General features: G+C 36.2%; 2 protein-coding genes and 1 long non-coding RNA gene across 5 annotated transcripts; 1 reads left to right on the top strand and 2 right to left on the bottom strand.

Moving 5' to 3' along the window:
- Positions 1-1,961: 1,961 nt before the first annotated feature.
- On the bottom strand, positions 1,962-6,731 carry LOC115431057 (mth938 domain-containing protein-like). 2 transcript variants are annotated; one of them, XM_030151305.1, is made up of 4 exons: positions 6,625-6,731; positions 4,936-5,083; positions 3,952-4,047; positions 1,962-2,390 (listed from the first exon to the last, which is right to left on the bottom strand). In XM_030151305.1, the coding sequence occupies exons 2-4, from the start codon at positions 5,065-5,067 to the stop codon at positions 2,250-2,252; spliced, it is 369 nt and encodes a 122-aa protein (XP_030007165.1). In that variant the 5' UTR covers positions 5,068-5,083; positions 6,625-6,731; the 3' UTR covers positions 1,962-2,249. The 2 variants fall into 2 exon arrangements, with proteins under 2 accessions (XP_030007165.1, XP_030007166.1); XM_030151306.1 differs by lacking the exon at positions 6,625-6,731 and adding an exon at positions 6,483-6,601.
- On the top strand, positions 2,319-7,964 carry LOC115431060 (uncharacterized). The gene is made up of 3 exons (XR_003937049.1): positions 2,319-2,422; positions 2,964-3,125; positions 7,877-7,964. It is a non-coding gene; the product is annotated as an uncharacterized LOC115431060 (long non-coding RNA).
- Positions 6,723-18,277, bottom strand: LOC115431043 (pannexin-1-like). Of its 2 annotated transcripts, XM_030151289.1 has the most exons (9): positions 18,119-18,277; positions 17,941-18,007; positions 15,733-15,960; positions 13,837-13,952; positions 12,437-12,624; positions 11,971-12,249; positions 10,918-11,140; positions 9,530-9,713; positions 6,723-8,238 (listed from the first exon to the last, which is right to left on the bottom strand). In XM_030151289.1, the coding sequence occupies exons 3-9, from the start codon at positions 15,911-15,913 to the stop codon at positions 8,150-8,152; spliced, it is 1,260 nt and encodes a 419-aa protein (XP_030007149.1). In that variant the 5' UTR covers positions 15,914-15,960; positions 17,941-18,007; positions 18,119-18,277; the 3' UTR covers positions 6,723-8,149. The 2 variants fall into 2 exon arrangements, with proteins under 2 accessions (XP_030007149.1, XP_030007148.1); XM_030151288.1 differs by lacking the exon at positions 17,941-18,007 and having other exon boundaries at positions 18,119-18,276.
- Between the last annotated feature and the right edge of the window lie 1,749 nt (positions 18,278-20,026).

Here is a 20,026-nt window from a genome sequence, read left to right as displayed (position 1 = left end):
AAGTGTTCACTAACACAAATTTAGACAGATTTGTGAACAATATTTGAGAGAAATAAACTTTGTGTGTACACAGAAAAAGTTTTAAATCTTTGAGTTCAGCTCATGAAAAATGGGAACAAAAACAAAAGTGTTGCATTTATATTTTTGTTCAGTGTACATGTATATAGGGCTGTGTATTGGCAAGAAACTGGCAATACAATACAAATCACAATACTAGGATCACAATACAATATATCATGATACTGTAAAAAGTCAAATTTTTTATTGGTTTTGTTTCTTTTTGTAAAAGATTATCTCCTGGAAGAATTGAATTACATCGAAATTAAGCGCAAATACTAAACACATTTTTATTTAAACAGAACAGGATCTAATGCTATATCACAAAATATTCCTCTGTTAAAACTTAAATTATGTTTTACAGACATTACAGTTTGAGATCCTACTCAAATGTTCATATTCTATTAGTTCAGAACTAATGTCACAACATCAAATATAAACAAAAAAGGAAAAGAAAAGACAAAAATGAACCTCTGCCATATCTGCATTTGAATAAATACCTAAAAATATTGATACAGTACTTTTTAATATCGATACAGTATTGTGAAATTAAATATTGTGATATATTGCAGAACCAATATTTTCTAACACCCCTATACACTGATATTTCGTAGTAATTTATTTGCACATAAAAATATAAAATAAGACAAATACATGTACATATTTCTCTTGGTGGAAAGAAGGGTACGAAAATATGCAGGTGAGGTTGGAAACCCGAAAAGCAAATACAATGACCTCACCTTGACCTAGCTGTATTTTACACAAAATAAAAGGATGTCATTCACATATCTTCCATGAAGTAGAGGGATAAGTAAAAATGACATAAAAGTAAGAAATGATGGTTATATATCTATAAACATTTCTGCCAATAACATAAAGAGTAAAAAGAAATGAATAATAATAATAAAGCAATAAGAGTACTTGTAAAAGAAACACTAAATAAATAAAAAGATATTATATTATTGTAATGTGTATACATTTTATCCTCTTTATTTTTCAGTATAAATTAGGCATTTTCCTATATTTAATTCACTGATGTTATGTGTTCATAATTTTTTTTTTTTTAATTTTAGGATTATATCAGAACATAGAAACTTTTTCAGTAAAATCTCATTATCTGAACATAAACCAAGTGTCTCCATCCACTGTCACTTACCAAACTCAATAGGTTTTACTGGTGAATCAATGTTATAGAAGATGATGGTGTTTCCATGGTAACTACGTAGCCTCTGAATGTCCAAATGGGTCATATCTGATGACCATGAAAAGATGACAAACTGCATTTTACACCAATTATTTATTGAATTTCCGAGCCGTACATGAATGCACCACAGAGTCCATATGTGTCCAGAGCAGAGGCAGGGACAGAAGCCCCTTTTCCACCAACATTCCCAGGAACATTTCTTACCAGGAATTCATTTCCCTTGTAAATGAATTCCTGCTAATCTGTGTGGTTTGTGTTTCCACCTCAGAGTTCTGGGAAAATGTATTCAGATCAGACTGGTTTATTATCCAGAGTGTATTCAGATGGACAGACAGATTATTCTCTTCTTTTGCTCCATTTTCAAATGATCAGAACACAAATGAAGTGAATCTTTTAGATGTGGAATAAACATGCTCACAGACGCCACTGGATTAAACAGAGAAATGCAGAATGCTGCTCGTGGGTTCCACCAATTAACATTCTTCATCACACAGCCCCACCCCCAAGAATTCTGGGGAATCTGAAAAGTCCATTCCCCCTAAGAGGAAAGTTTCTCAGGGAAAGTTTGGGGTCGAGGGAAAGTTTTTTACCCGGGTAATTTAGGTAGAAACGCACTAAGGTTTTTTCAGAATCCAGAGTAAAGTTAAAGTTCCAGTGACAGAACTGGAGAACACAGCTGATGGTGGGAAAAGTAGTTTTGTAATGTGATTAGACACTATTCCGCAGCGTGTTGATTGGTCGAAAAACCCTGCTTCGTATTCCGTCGGTAAATGATTCCTGATTATTTCCACATCACTCGTTTTTCTGTGTTCTCAGGAAATGCGAGTTTATTGGTGAATGCCGACGTGTCTGGAATGGACGTTTGGAGCAGACGCAGCGTTCACAGGCGTGGCCAGGATCATGCGCTGGTCATATGACCCATTGAGTGAAGACACGTAGACAGACGTTGCATCCTCCTGTCAAATCCCTTCGGTCCCTCATGACATCCTCAACAAGTGGAGTGGAAGACTCCGCCCACTTTGGCCCCTCGGACCACCAGGCTGTTGTACTTGGCCACGGCGTCCTCCGTCTGCAGGACGTGGACCTCCACCCCTGTCCGCCGCACAAAGTCCACGGTGGACGACGGAACCTGGGACGAAACCAGGACACAATAGGTCAAAGGTCAGAATGAAGAACAGTTCATACACAGGGTTTATTATAAAAATAAAAGACCGGTTATGAAAACACAGACAAAAATGGAGATTAAAAACAGTCAAATATTGCAATTTAAATGAAACATTAAAATAGCTGAATGCCAGGACAGATATTTAACTAAACACGTAGTTCCAATACTTTCACAATAAATGTCAGTATTTAGACTGTTACGTCAAAATGATAAAAATTTCATAAAAACTCACCTGCAGCTTATGATTTAATGAATCTGAATGTATGATGTAAGACATAGTTTTGTGATTTGACTTGTATTTGAATGTTTTTTAATCCTAGTATTTTATGTCTAAGTACATCTGAAGTATTTATGAACTTTAATATGATTCTTTCTCATATTCGTCTGTTTTTTTTAATACATTTTTGTTGTTTTTAATAAACAGAAGAGACGACAGAGCCCAAACCAACAGAAGTAATAGTTCTAAACACATATTTTAATTCTTTTTACTTAAAAGTCTCTGCTTTTTCCTTTTTTCTGACGATTCACCTTCTGCAGGTTTTGATGGTTTTAATGGTCTCGTCTTCGTGCTCTGACTCTGATGGAACTCAAACCCAGAACCTTTGAATGATCCAGTGAACCACATGGATGAACATGAAGACGATGGAAACTGAGGAGTTCATGTTTTTTACTCTTAGATTCTGATGCAAAGGATTCTGGGTAAGTGTACTAACATGACAAACATATCTTTAATTTGATAAAATCATATATATGAAAACACACCTTTAGCCTCTGATTTCAGCATTTTTATTTAGTGCATTTGCAACATTAAGTCAAATTAAGTCACAATTAAGATATTAAAAAAAAAACGAATAAATAATTAATAAGCAAATGCATTTAAAGGGTTAACATTCTTAGTTTTGATCAGGACTGAAGTTTGAGAAAATGTTTGACCCAAAAAAGGAGAAAACAATATTCATCTATAGTATTTTTATGGCAGTTTTTGGACATTTTTGTCCTGAATGACTCAACATCTGATTCTACACAAAAACTAATAACGTACTGAAGTCAATATTTAGGCAAATGTTTGACAAATCCAAGACTGATTGAAAAACAAAGCATCCCCAACCCTCAAGGCTTTGTTAAATGGAAAATAACTACATTTTTGTGTGTTTTCATAGTAATAATAGTGACTTCAGGTTATCAAACTAGCATTTAAAGGGTTAAAATCCTTAAAATGATTGAATGTTGAAAGTTGTTTAAGAGATTTATGCAGAAAAAAGTAGAAAAAATTATGAACCTTTAAAGTGGACATTTTGGTCCTGAATGACTGAAGAGGGTTCTGATGATTTAAAAAAAAAAAAAATTAGAAAAATTTTTAATTGGAATTCTAAACTTTGTCAACAGAGACTTGGTTACAATAATTGCTCCATTTGCACTAAAACAGAAGAAATTATGCAGATCAAGAGGAAAAATGTACCCAAATGGACTAAAATGTTCATAGTGACACATGAGGGTTAAATAAATAGACACGTCCAACTCTGACCTGTAGCTCCGCCCTCATGCCTCGGCCAATCACCAGAGTGTCCACTCCTGCCTTCAGGACCTCGTCCACATCGGCCGGTTGGACACCAGGGACATGCTACACAGTGAGTTTAATATCATCACAATCTGGACATAAAACCTGGAACATGATGTAAAGACACACGTACAGACGAATGTGGATCCATTTATCATCAGATTAAAGAACAAAAACAAACCATGACTGAATATTCCGAAGGAAAATCAAGTAAAAACAGCAAACTTTGCATATGGAAATATAATTAGGATTAAAAAAACAGGTCACAATAATGATAATGAGCTTTTTCCCCACCACAACACTGTGGTTTGATAAATACTGGACAAAATAAATGTCTGGGATTTAACTTTAGGAACGTCTTAACCTGTTCCTTCCACTTAATGTTCATTTTCTCCTATTTACCAAGAACCACAAGGTCAAATTAATTAATGTCCTCATTTAAAGGTAATAACCTCTAGTTTCAGAACATTTACTTTATTGATACATGGATAAAATACAACCTGAACTACATCAGGTTAAATTGAGCTGAAACAGTTTGTTTTCCTTTGTTTTTTTAAATAATGATATAATTAATGATGGAATGGATCAGTCATGTGACTGGTCATGTCCCAATATCCAGGTGATTCTTTCATTAATTATGTTTTGTTGCTCAGGACAAGGTATAACAAGAAAACACTGATAAAAGATTGGCTCTTCAGCGACTCAGTGGGAATGAAGGGGTTAAAAACATTTAAATCCTGAACTGACACTTAAAACCAGATTAAACGTCAAATTAAAAAGTGTTTTTATAGGAACGTGGCGTTGGGGAAGTTTTTCTTCTCCTCTATGTAATGAGTCTGAAGTCAGACCAGACTGATGAACGGGACCAGGTCCAGACCCCAGAATGGGTTCAGACCTCGGACCAGATCCAGACCTCAGACCAGGTCCAGGTCTATTGTGGACTGTCCTCACCTTGGTACCGGTCTCAGTCCAGTCCCAGGCCCGGCTCCCTCCAGGCCACACCTTACAGTCTTTATATGTGGAAGAGCATCCCCTCACCGTCATCTGACCCCAAGACAGGGACTCAATCTCCGGGGAGGACATGGTCTGACGGTGCCCCCTAGTGACAGGACACAGAAAGACACAGAGTTCAATACAATTATTATCAGAATCAGAATCAGAACACTTTATTGATCCCAGGGAGAAATTAGTGTGCATTACAGTTTGCTCCATTCAAGTATAATAAAAAAAAGTAGCAGGAAAGACATTATCATTACAACAAAAACACTCTGTTAAGACACAATTAGAACAGCAATTTGTACAATATGTACTAGATATATATTATCAATATGATAATTAAGGAAATATACATAATAAATGTGCAAAAATATTGTTGTGTCAGAGATCAGTGGATGGTTTTTCATTCACAGGAGACAAATATGTTCAACTATTGACCTTTAAAAGTCTGTTTAATGACACATGAATCTGTTCATTGTGTTAAAACCAAATCCAGCTTCTCAAATAAAGTATATGAGAAATATTTAACATTGAACACACCATCATTAGATTTAATGTTTTATGTTTTAATTACCAGATATGTCCAAGAAATATGTAAAGGGCATAAAAACAGTAATTTCAGTGTGAACTCCATCTCTTAATGTCTGTTATTCACACAATATGAGTTTTACTGCACCAGTGTTTGAGTATGTTTGTCTTGTTTCTGTAATTCCATGTGATTTCATGTTTACTGATGTTTAACATCATTAACACATAATGTAATATTTTCACTCATTTATTCCTGGTTTACTTAAGCCTGTGAAGTTCACACAGTTTATGATCACTGCAATATTTTAAGGATTGTATAATGTCATCTAAAGTCACATGTTCTTTCTGAATGTTGTTGCGTGCATTTCATGTTAGAGTTTGACTCATTGGAGGCTGTTTATAAATTACAAACCAGACGTAATCACATCAGATCGATCAAAACACCCAAAATTATCTAAGCAATTCGAAATCTTTGGGGGATTTAAGCAGAAAAATAAGACACTACTGAAAAACACTAATATCGACCTTTACCTGTTGAAACCTGTTAGGTCTGACCTCTCGCAATCTGCTTTATACATACTTGTATTTACAGAAGAGGATGTTTAATCTCTGTATTTGCTCATTTCAACCCTGCAAAAACAAAGCTAAAGCTACAAGTAAAGTTTTACAGTTAGCTTTAGCTTAAACTCTTTAAAACCTGACTGTGGACATTGTATTATGTCCTGTACATTAGTAACAGCTGTGTACTTGGTCTACATTAGCTGTCGACTACATACATTTAGCTGAGAATACACTAAGTTATAGATTAAATAAATATATTCTTTATTATTTTGTCGCTAGCCGAGGTGTTAACATTAGCTATTGGTATGCGTTATGCTAACGCCAGCACCCAAAATGAGTTAAAAATAACCGATAAATGCAAAATATAGACAAAAAATGAATCCAAGTGTCTGTAGCTGTTAATTAACACATACCAGAGAACGTAAGTTAAAAGACGATATAAGTTCCTTGAAACAGCTAACTTTATTTACTAACTAGCTACCTTTACTTTAATTATATGCTAATCCCTCATTGCTAACTAGCTAACATAGCTGTAGTTAAAAGAAGCTAACTCACCTGTAAACAGATAAAGGTCACGTGTGTTGTCTGTTCAAACAGTACGAGTCTAATGGACCAGACAGTTCAACAACAACAACAAAAAAACCACTTCCTTGTCAAAGTCCCACCCACTGGTTTATTATCAGAAAACTGCAAAATATCAACAAATGGTCACATCATGTTTCAGTTCAAAACAAAGCCAGCATCACATGCTCCCAAACCTCCACAAAACTGTACACAAAACTGTACACAAAACTGTACACAAAACTGTACCACAAAGCTTCATCCACATCAACAGGCAGTGGAATGAAAAACCCCCCAACAAAAACACTGATACACTTTTATTATTATTAACATGTTTTTACCCTGAGTTTTCCAGGTTTAGACCATAGAATTAAACCAAAAGCAGACGCAACATGAGCCTTTTTCCTGTAAATGACATGTTTACTATAAAAACATCAAACCCAGGATGAAATACACACACAAAAAAAAACAACACTCATTTGTTCCAGTTATGATAACGGAGTTGGATTCATGGCAGTTCCAGTGACTAAACCGACACACCAGTGATAGAAACATGCACCAGTTTACAGCTTCAGCGTGAAATGTTAAGACCATCTCATATAAAAGTACATTCACCCACAGACACAGTGCAAATAAATACATCAGATTCAAGACAAACACGTCCTACCCGTACGTCGTCAGTTTGTTTGTAACGGCGGGAAAAAAAGCTGGACGATAAAATAATAATTATAATGACATATTTCTACTGCAATGCACGTTTTTTTTTTCTCTTTGGAGTTCATTTTGTTCACGTTTTCAGCTGAAACACTTCCACATGATTCAATGTGTTTCTATTTAACTGAAATTTTAACCGCATTTCAGTTTTGAACAAACAATTTATTCATCTTTGTGTGTCATTTCCATCCTATTATGTCTTTTACATCATCTCAAGATTTACAAAATGAAGTGTTTGTCATGTTAAAGAGTTAAAACCACAAATAACTCTCTAATTAAATTTGTTCAGTGTTCAGTCAGGACAAAAAAATCAACCTATAAATGAATAAATCATTATGATTATGGATATGGCCAAGCTCTGGTGCAAAAAAACTCATTATTTAACATCTCAGTTACTGCTTTTATGATTAATGATATAAAATAAGAGATCTGGCAGGTTTTTACTGAAAATATCCCACTTTTTAAGCAGCTTTGGATTTCTGCTACTGCATCAAACTTTGATTCTTTTTTTTTTTTTTTTTTTTTTTTAAAGAAAACGTATGAGACGTGTGACGTCAGTACCGTCCTGAACACGTAAACACATCTGACACAGTTGGACAGTGGATCCAGGTATTTTAAAGTCGAGTTCTGAACCCATGCCATTATTGAACAGATCTGGAGTCTGTGTTTTAGCCCTGGTTTGTTTAATTAAAGTCCTTAAATCTGTTCTTTTAAAGGACGGCATCAACACGTCGAAGACAGAAGACCAACAGTGGTCGTGGACCCAGTTCGCCCTGGCGGTTCAGGTCCAGAACTGACCACATGATCACATGACCCTCTGCCGCACAGCCCCGTCCTTGCCAGTCTCGGCCCCGCTTGTCCCGTCACCTTTCCCGTGGATCAGCGGCGTCATTTCTGGAAGAGTCACATGAACAAACCCGTCACATAAAGAAGACAAAGAACTGGAGTCGAGTTATCGACGACCCCCCCTTCGACCCCCTGAGGACACTGTAAAAGGTAAAAACAGTTCAAACTCCGCCTCCTTTCTATTCGACCAATCAAGCAGTCTGTGAAACCTTGTACTGTCAGCCCCTTTTCCACCAATATTCATTACCAGGAATTTATTTACCTGGTTAAATAACTCCTGTTAATCTGTGTGGTTTGCGTTTCCACCTCTGACCACTAGAGGGAGTTGGTCTCAGAAAAAACTCCAATTACAGAGATTAAACTTTTTATGGAAGAGAATTAGGGCCACTAGAAAAAAATAAAAAATAAAAAAATAAAAAAATAAGGTCATATATATATATATATATATATATTCATCCGAATAAGTAAAACTAAGTTTATGAAGAACAATAAATAATTAACAGAAAAACTGAAAAGAAATGAATAGACTAATGACAAAAACCTGGATTTTCTAATAATTTAGAGTGAAATGTATGTTCAAAAGTGTTGATATTCTCTGCAATTGAAGTTAAATATTTATAGATTCTCTCAAATTAAAGTTATTAAAGTTGAATTTACCACAAAATAAAGACCAAACATATAATTTAGTTCAAGAAAAAAGAGAGAAAAAGACGCAACAAAATGAAAAAGATGTAACAAGATGAAAAAGAAGTGAATGCACACTGGTAAAATTTAAGAAATAGAATAAACTCATTCATCAGAACAAAATATAAAGACCAAACTTTTAATTTACAACAAGAAAAAGTCAGTAGAGTCTGAATGTTCTCCTTCTTTCTCTGATTTTAGTCTCAGTTTTTAAAATTTTGTCGACAGGTCATTTAATTTTCAGGCTTTTCCATCTTTACTGAACCTGTCGTACTTTAACATAATACAAAATTCAGATATGAACATGGAAAAGTGCTCGTCTTCTGTTAAAAGCACAAACATCTGAACACAATGAAGGCGAACATTCCAGTGTGTGATGATGAAACTGGTTTTATCGGGCGGAGGTTCAGGTCTTTGTTCGTCCTCTACATCCAGTCACACCTTTAAACCAGGACTCACCAAAGCGTCTACAGATGAGTAAGCGATCAAACAGGGAAAATATGGGAAAATTCCAGGAATATTGAGCATCTTACGAAGCGTTTTTACGTCAATTTTTATGCAGAAAATTGGAGGAGGTTCTAATCTTTAAGAAATAAAACTATAAAGCCCACAAACGTACGATGTTAGAGAATGACGGGTTCATCGACTCACTCACCTTTAAGCTCCACCCCTGTGTTGTGGTGGGTGTCGGTCTCTGATTCCACACCACAGCTGTTTTTCCCCGCGGCGTTGTTTCCGTCCACGTTGTCCATTTTGACCAGACACAGAGTCTGCAGCAGGTCGATGGGGTCGAAGTTTTCTCCGGCGCATTCCCCTCGTTTCCGAAGCATCTCCAGCACCTGAAGGAAACAAAAAGACACAAAAAAACACAACACACTTTAAGAGTTTAAACCAGGTCCTGAATATCACACATTTTATTTTGACTGTAGGGTTTATATTGTTCACATTCTCAACTAAAACACTGTAAAAAGTTTCAATGTGTTTCTGTTTTACTTCATTTCACAAACATTTTATCATTACAACCATTTTTTTAATGGTCTGTGAAAGGTTTTAACTGTACAGACGAGTTCAAACTACAAATAACCTTCATCTGACATTGTTTTTTGTGCTGAATTAGAAAAAAAAAGTTAAATCAAGCTCAATATAAGCAATAAATCTGAGATTAATTTTTTTCATATGTATAAAAACACAATAAAACCAACAAAAACAAATTAAAAATATAACCAAAACAAAAATTTATACAAAAGAAATAAATACCTAAAATTTTTAGCATTATTTACACATTCAAAAAGGAGTGGGAAGAAATGAACACTTATTTAATCCCAAAACAACAACAAATTTATATAAATACAACATAAATACAACATGTATATGCATCTATATCAATCAATATAATAATTATCATCTATCTATCTATCTATCTATCTATAAAATTCTACATCATAATCCATTGCATTTGCACTAAATAAACTCATATTAATAGAATATACAATCTGCTATAATGTTTAATTGTATACAGTTTTCCTCATCATTTACACTATATATGAGTATATAACTAAAAATAACTAAATTAGCAAAAACTGACAAAATAATAACCAAAAATTTGTGACAAAATTAAAGCAAATTTAACAAAAGCCACAAAATGGAAAAATATGAACAAAATCAGCAACAAAATCAATAAAAATAGAAATATAAATTAAAATAATATACAATCTCCCTTATAAATTATAATATATATGATTATCTCCATTATGTTTTTATATAACCTACAACTAAATTAGTTGATAGAAATACATATAAACTATACAACATACATGTATTCACTACATATTATCATCTATACTTTACTTTCACTCAGAAAAATTATTAAATTAATGACCTGACGTTGATCTGTAACAGTCATTTAGTGTCTGATAAACTCAGATTTTTTTCATTATAATAATCAATGTTTAATGGTCGATCTCATCTATTTATTAAATGTGCAGAAACAGAATAAGACCAAACTCACAGATATAAAATTAGACGAACTGAGTGGATTCTGACCTTCATGTACTTGTAGGACTTGAGTTCACTGATGTTCTCCTCCAGGAACAGCAGGTACAGGGACAGGTCGTCCCATTGGCCGCCGGGGTTGGGCAGGACGCTCACGGTGGGCAGTGATTGGTAGATTTCCAGGAAGTGGGCGTATCCCTGGCAGAAGAGGGGACGGAGGCTGGCATAGATCACCACGGGGACCAGAGCCGTAAAGACCACCAGGTTAACGAGGCTGAGAATAGACAAACAAAACAATATCAACCAGGGGTGTCAAACATGTGGCCCAAAAGCGGCCCGCGAAAGGGTCCAAACCGACCCCACTAAAGGGTCCAAACTGGCCCGCGGGATGAATTTACAAAGTACAAAAATTACACTGAAGACATATTAACTTACTATATAACAGTCAAGGGTCCAACTGGTTTTATTTCGGGTTCCACATTCAGACCAATATGAGCTAAAGTAAAGTAACAGTATAATAACCTTATATAATGACAACTCCAAATGTATCTCTTTGTTTTATTGCAAAAAAAAAAATGTAATTATGAAAATATTGACCTTTACAAACTGTCCTTTAACAATAAAATTTGAATAACCTGAACAAATATGAACCTGAAATGTCTAAAGAACAAGTGCAATTTTTACAATATTCTGCCTGTTAGTAAATGTCTTCAGTCTTTGTAGATCTGATCTGTAATGCACATGTATAAATGACTGGAATCGAACCCAGGACCTTGTTGCTGTGAGGCACCGGTGCTATCCACTGCATCACCGTGTTGCCCTGAAATGTAATCGTAATTTAATGTTTTGGTTTTTTTTCACTAAAACAAGTAGAAACATTTGCAGTTGTCATTATTTATAGGATATTATGTTGTTGTTTTACTGGTCTGACCCACTGTAGATCATATTGGTGTGTATGTGGAACCTGAACTAAAATGACTTTGACTCCATTGATGTAAATTATCAGCATCATCTGTGGTCGAGGACCGTGTCCACCCTCTGCGTCTCCATGTGGATGGACTCACCATCATCACCGTCTCCATCATCAGGACCTGGGACACGCACCTGAGCAGAGAGAAGACTCCGACGGCGATGAGTTTACACTGGACCATGTCGGGGACGCTGGGGTCGGACTTCAGGAGGCCGACCCGTAGCGTGCAGTTGAAGTTGTCTGTGACGGGCGCCAGGCGGAGGTAGTATCCCAGGTAGACGCAGGCGCACGCCAGTGTGACCAACGTCAGGCCGCGACACACCAGGTAGTGGAGAAGCAGCGTCCGTGAGCAGCGCTTCGTCATCAGGAACTTCTCCACCAGAGGGTAGTTGAAGCAGCCCTCGGTCGGGTCACTATGGAGACGACCGCGACAGGAAGTAAACAGGAAGTAAATAAACAGGAAGTAAACAGGAAGTAAGTAACCAGGAAGGAAGTAAACAAGAAGTAAGTAATCAGGAAGTAAACAGGAAGTAAAGACCAACAAGTGTCACACCATCAAGTCCAGAGTGATCCGGTTCCAGAACAGTGTCGTATACGTACATGTCGGCGTTGACGACTCCAGACGTGTACATCCTCTTGGCCAGAGTGACGGCGCGGTTGTAGCATCGGTCCAACTCCTCCATGATGAATGCCAGGTCAGACTGAAGCAGCGGAGCGGCCGAAAACCTCCAGAACAAGGCGGGGGTGTACATGAGGACGGCCACCAGCAGCAGGATGTACGGGAAGAACTGGAGGACACGGACACGGACTTACATGAAGACAACAAACAGGTCCAGGGACAAGAAACAGGACCTCGGATCAGGACCTTGGACCAGGGACAAAAACTAGGTCTTTCATCTGGGACACAGAACAGGATTATGGACCAGGAAAAAGAACCAGGACCTTGAACCATGGACTCAGAACAGTTACATGGACTAGAAACACAGACCAGGACCTTCGATTCGTCAGTTTTTTCTGTCTTCCTCTGGACATCAGAGGACAAATCAGAGTTCATTCACGATCATCTGTCAGTGTTTTAGAATTTAGATGGTCTGAGGTCTCTGCACTGAAGACGTCTTGAATTTTCTCCTGCTTTTAAAACCAAGTAAAATTAAATAAATGCTGATAAAACCCTGATTAGATCCTGTCACAAAGAGGAGAAACATAGAAGTAAATCATCATCTGTTACAAAGAAAAAATACAGAGTCACAGTGATGAGAGGAACCTGATGATTTCCCAACATGCCTCTGGTTTCTATGGTAACATGACCACAGGTCACGGCTGTCTACATCCTGTCGACTGATCACGTGAAGCTGATGGTTTAGGAATGTGACAAACCACACCCACCATCGTCATCTATATTTAAGACTTTAATGAGCAGAGAAACATCTACCCAGACTGGTTCAATGATGTTCTACCAGTGGGACTGGGCACTTCACAGTGTACAGTGTTGTTTATTGTTGGTACTTTAGTTGTTGTGTTGAACCAGTCTGAACCATGTTTCAGTCCACTAACATTACATTTCCATTTGTCCATGACTTATGTTTCTGTTACTGATGTTCAAGCAGCTAAAGCTCAGACCTGAACCCCTCCATCCATGAAAGATGGTTGGAGTTATTAAACACCAACATGTGCAAAAAATATAATAAAATCACAAAAAAATGCAGTAAAACGCATACAAAAATGTGCTAAAATTCATAAAAATGACACCAAAATACACTAAAATATGCTAAATTAGAAAGAAATATGTTGAAATTCACAAGAAATACACAAAAATGACAGTATATCATACAATTATATGCAAAAAATACACAAAATAAGCTGAAATACTCAAAAATATACTAAAAAAAATTCATGCTAAAATAAAACATGTATTTTTAGAGAGGTTCAGGGCCTCTAGTGGCGGTGAGTGGTATTACACCTTAACCTACTGTGTTGTTGTTGTTGTGTTGCGTGTTCACCTTGTGTAGCCACAGAGGTAGCGTGTGCGTGTGCACGGACGCCCAACAGTACGAGTCCACGTAGGCGGCCTGTCGCCACGAGAAGTTTGACGGAGCAAAGCAGCTGATCTGAGTCCCTGACCAGGAAAAACCAGAGCCAAAGACGGTCAGTGAACGCACCACACCCACAGAAAACACATCGGTGTTGTTGTTCTAAAGCTGAAGGATTTGGTGAAAAGGACTGGAAGAACCCGTCATTTCTAATTTGAGTTTATTTACTTGGTTTTGAAGGAAAACGCACAGATTCAACTTAAATATATCAGTTAAACTTAAATTAAAATTAATAACTTAATATTGTTAATAATATTAATAACTTAATAACTTAATAATATCAATCCATCATTTATGATTTGTCATGTTTTTTAATGTTGTTTTTGTCCAATTTTTTAATGTCATTTTCATCTCATTTTATGACCTTTTAAGAAATTCTCATTAAGTGTGTTTTTCATAATTTTTTGTTGTCACTTCTTTTCCGTAGTTTTCATCTTGTTGCGTCTGACGCGAAGTTTCCTTACATCACATCTTTTACATCGGATTTTAACTCGTGTACAAAATTCTCAATTTTTTGCATCTTTTACGTCATTATCGTCTTGTTTTTCGTTTTCTTCTTGTCGTGTCTTTTACGTTATTAACTTGTCGCTTTTTTGCCGTTTCTTTTTTGACTGGTGCGCATTTTTGTCGTTGCGTCTTTTTCATAGTTTTCATCTTGTCGCGTCTGTTACGAAGTTTCCTTTTTGTCACATCTTTCCCACCATTTCCATTTTGTTTAATCTTACATAGTTTTTGTTTTGTTGCATGTTTTTGTCATTTTCATCTTTTCACACCTGTTATGAACTTCTCGTCGAGTCTTTTTCTGCATTTTTTTTGTTTATTTTTTTCATTTTGTTTTGTCTGTTTTGAACTCTTCTTTGCATCGGTTTTCATCTCATATGTCATGAAATTCTCATTATTGCCTCTTTTATGTCGTTAACATCTTGTTTTTCATTTGCTTCTTGTCGTGTCTTTTACGTTATTAACTTCTCGAATTTTTCTCGTTTCTTTTTTGACTGGTGCGCATTTTTGTCGTCACGTCTTTTTCATAGTTTTCATGTTGTCGCGTCTGTTACGAAGTTTCCATTAGTCACATCTGTTATGAGATTTTGTTGCCACATCTTTGCCACCATTTCCCTTCGACTGTTTTTTTTTTTTTAAGTTTTTGTTTCGTTGCAGGTTTTTATGTCATTTTCATCTTTTCACACCTGTGATGAAATTCTCGTCGAGTCTTTTTCTGTTTTTTTTTTTTTTTTCATTTTGTTGTGTCTGTTTTGAACTTTTCTTCGTGTTGGTTTTTGTCTCGTACAGTATGTCATGAAATTCTCATTGTTGCCTCTTTTACGTCATTATCGTCTTGTTTTTCATTTTCTTCTTGTCGTGTCTTTCACGTTATTAATTTGTCACATTTTTGCCGTTTCTTTTTTGACTGGTGCGCATTTTTGTCGTTGCGTCTTTTTCATAGTTTTTATCTTGTCACGTCTGATACAAAGTTTCTTTTACATCACATCTTTTACATCGGATTTCATCTCGAGTGTTACAAAATTCTCATTGTTGCATCTTTTACGTCATTATCGTCTTGTTTGTCATTTTCTTCTTGTCGTGTCTTTTACATTATTAACTTGTCACTTTTTTGCCATTTCTTTTTTGACTAGTGCGCATTTTCATTGTTTTTTCGTTGCATCTTTTTCATAGTTTTCATCTTGTCGCATCTGTTACAAAATTTCCTTTCAGTCACATATGTTATGAGATTTTTGTTGCCACGTCTTTTCCACCAAATTCAGATTCTTTGGGTTGTAGAGCTTCATCTGATCCATTAAAACCCACCGACTGAAACCTCCTGAGCGAAGGCCAGGGAGATGAGGAGGAGGGGGAGGCCGACCGCCACGCACGTCACCATCTTGTCAACGGCGAGCTCGGTCCGGACGCTGCGGTACCGGGCCTGGTTCGGGTCCTTCAGCAGGAAGTCGCTGAACACATACTCTGTGGCCACGTGGGCGATGGCCATGACGGCGCCGGAGGTTCACGGACAGAAGACGAACACCTGCACAAAACCTACGAACAAGAAAACATTTTCACATTTTACTGAAAATATAAGTAATTACCTACCCAAAAAAATGTAAGTTTGATGTAGATCAGGGGTCTCAAAGTCATTTTCTTTCAGGGGCCACATTCAGCCCAATTTGATCTCAAGTGGGTCAGACCAGTAAAAAAATAACATAATAAGCTATAAGCAATGACTTTGGTTTAGAGCAAAAAAACATTCATTGGTAAATCATGAAAATACTTACTTTTATAAACTATCCAAACCTAAAAAAAATGACATTTCTTAAGAAAAACTAGAAAAGCACTCAGACAGCGCAGACCTCCACCAAGGTAGACGCCCCCCCAATCACCACCTAAATGTAATCATTTGTTCCTTGTGCCAGTATTAACATTTCCTGAAATTTTCATCCCAATCCGTCCAGAACTTTTTGAGTTATCTTGCACACAGACAGACAGACACACAAACCAACACTGGCAAAAACATAACCTCCTTGGTGGAGGTAATAAGTGCAATTTTAACAATATTCTGCCTCAATTTATCATTATTACCTCCGCCAAGGAGGTTATGTTTTTGCCAGGGTTTTTGTTTGTCTGTCTGTCTCTTTGTTTGTTTGTTTGTTTGTCCGTTAGTGTGCAACATAACTCAAAAAGTTATGGACAGATTTGGATGAAATTTTCAGGGTTTGTTGGAAATGGGATAAGGAAGAAATGATTAAATTTTTGGTGGTGATCGGGGGTGGGGGGGCCCACGGGGGGGGCCACTGATCAGCCTTGGCGGAGGTCTGCGCTCTCCGAGTGCTTCTAGTTTACACAAGTGTATCATGGATCAGATCTACAAAGACACTAAACACTTAGTAACAGGCAGAAAATTGCTAAAATTGTGCTTAATTTACTTTAGAAATTTCTGGTTGTTCATATTTGTTCAGGTTATTCACATTTTATTGTTACAGGATAGTTTGTAAATGTAAATATTTTCATAATTTAATGGGGTTTTTTTGTACTACAACAAAGACAAAAATTCAAATTTGTCATTATTGTTGACATAATGTAATTTTTTCACACATCAAACTGAGAAGAAAATATGGAGTCATTAACTTTGTAGGTTATTATGTTATTATTTTACTGTAGATCGTATTGGTCTGTATGTGGAGCCTGAACTAAAATGAGTTCCACAGCCTTGACTGAATTTTTGCACTTCGTAAATTCATCCCACGGGTTGGATTGGAACCTTTGGCCCTCGGGCCGCATGTTTGAGACCCCTGGACTGTAGATTATTGTAATTGAATTTTTGTTTTTTAACAGATGTTAACCTTCACTTGACTTCGCCCCAAAATAAACCCTGAAGACTAAAGAAAAATAAAGGACAATCATTCAGTCTTATAATTAACTAGGACAGTAATCTAATTAAGTACAGACAGAATTAGAATACTTATAAAACGACATAAAGGCATGTCATATGTGTGTTTCAGATTTCTGACACTCAGTTTTTATTCATATCCAACATGTTGCTTCTTGTTGTTCTATTTCGGGTTCAGTGCGTGTCTCCAACAGCTGTTTGTCTGGAACGGATGGGGTTCAAATGGTCACATAACATCACATCACATTAAACCAGACATGTAAACACCTCATGACTGTCTGGTAGAAAAACAACAACAACAGCTGAGTTCATTGTGAATAGTTTTACACATGATTAATCAAATCTACCTGAGGTTTGGAACAGAAACGCACTTTCACTTCTAACTTTATAACCATTCAAATCTGCTCAACACCTGCTGTTAAAAGTGTAGCGGGATTTTGTGGATTAAATAACCGCTGCTGTTCAGTTTTATTATCATCAATTGACTGAAACTAATATTTTTTTTCTTTTATAAGTCAATATCCAGAAAATACCGAATCTGCTCATTGATAAAAAAAAAAAAAAAAAAAAAACAAACTCAGACTTTATACAACTAATTAAACTGAAAGAAGAGCTTGTTTACACAAATAAACCCGTTTCTTCAGGTTAATGTTGTTTACTTTCGTTTCAGAATAGTAGTGAAATACATCTCAGCAGAATCTGAAGGTAGAAACACCTGGTTTTAGTGCAAAATATCGCTAAGTTACGCCGCTAAAGCTAATGTAAATGAGCCAGAACTACCGCGAACCGGGACGGTAAAGGCGGACTCACCGGCAGCTTCGACCCCGTTTATCAGTTCATGTTTTCGGCAGCGGAGGCTGTGGTTAAACGGCTTCTGCTGCACACAAACTCTGCAATGTTTCCTTCCAACTGAGACGTTCTACAGATGGAACGAGACACAATAAACTTTCGGAATAAATCTTTTTCCTGTTGATACAAAAACTACTTCCGCCCTCTGCCTTCACGGACCGCAGCAACGGCTCGGAAATCTCAGCTTCAACGGTGCCTTCAAGGAGAGGCGGAGAATTAATCTTTTTTTTTTTTTTTTTTCAAGAATTTATTTATTATTCATCAATAGAACATACAAAAATAGAATATGACAAGAACACACAAAACATCAGACATTCCAAGCCATAATAACCATAAACTAATAAGAAGAAGACATAAAAACTACGAGAATAAATACAATTAAACATATATAAACAAAATATAAAAAAATAATAAATAAATTAAAGAGAATAAAAATGATGATCCAACAATAACTAAAGGAACAGTTAGAAAAGGAAAGAAAAATAATATTACAATTTGAAGTGGCAGACCAATTTACTCAAAGTAACTGTGGTAAAACTGAAGCGATAATAAACATTTTTTGTTAAATTTAATATGTTTTAGAGACTCAAAACAGATTTTCAATTCTATTAAAAATAATTGAAATGATGGGGATGCTTTGGATATCTTAGCTTTATGAATATGAAATTTACCCAGAAGAAAACTTGCTAATTTAGAGTAGGAAGTTGATGTAATGATGAAAACAATGTCAGAATATGTCTTCAAAACAAAAAAATTGCGTTAGCAGTTGATACAAAGACGTTAATGAGGGTTTATGCGAAAATTACTTTTGAAAATCACAATCCATAACATAAAATATTAAAGCTAAATCATGACAACAAAGGGGAGTAGACAAAATAAAGAATAAAACTAGATAACTCAAAGGTGTAAAACACAAAATTTACATAAGATATACTATATTGATCCCCCAAGGGTGATCAAAAAATTTTAGAGTGTAAATATGTATAAATTTCATTAGAATAGCCATTATATCACACTATTTCATTATTTATTAATAAATTAAAAAATGATAGATCACCTCTTGAAAGTAAATAACAGGATTTATTGTATCTAGTTTAAATGAAGCCTCATTCATTTTATTTCTACCGTAGTGTTTATTTCATTTCAGTGTAATTATACGCGGAAAAAAAACAGATAAATTTACTGATTTGTGTTGAAATATGCAGCTGGTTCCAAACCCAGGAAAACTCTCATCTGTGAGAGATGACCCACAGTCCGTGAACGCAGCACAGTCCCTGAGCATCTTCCAGTGTCTGAGAAGAAACAGAAGGTCTGATCTGGACCCAACCGGACCACATGACACCAGAACCGGACTCAATAACGTCACAGAAAATCCACTGAATGCGACATCAGATTATGATACACACTCCGCGGTTCCGTTTTTACCGGAAATCGAACTAAAACTGTGATTAAAACACATGGTTCCGTGTGTTTTCCGCGCATTTAAAGGTGAAAACCTGAAGCATCTTCGCAGTTTCATGTTGTTCTATCGCGATGAATTTCGGGTATTTCCTCCCAACTTCTCCAACTCCGTCAAGTTGACGTCACACAACGGCAAAACGCCGGAAGCGACGTATTTCTTTCAAAATAAGAGCGGGGGCTTGGGCTAAGGTGGAGGTGATCAAATCTGATCATATGAGTAAAAACAGAAGAGTGAACACATTCAAACTGTCTGATGAATTGGACTAAATGTAAATCTGTAAAATATTATTAAAACATCAAAAAATGGTGACGATGTCAAGTGTTTCTGAGGTTTGAACCAAAACCTGAGATGTTGAGTTCACTGTCACAGAGGAAATAAAACCAGATGGTATTTTCATTTAAGCGGCT

Source organism: Sphaeramia orbicularis, chromosome 13 (genome assembly GCF_902148855.1).
Source record: "Sphaeramia orbicularis chromosome 13, fSphaOr1.1, whole genome shotgun sequence".
NCBI classification, from domain to species: Eukaryota; Metazoa; Chordata; class Actinopteri; order Kurtiformes; family Apogonidae; genus Sphaeramia; species Sphaeramia orbicularis.
The sequence above is the reverse complement of the archived record's forward strand: the minus strand, read 5'-3'. Positions and strand labels throughout refer to the sequence as shown.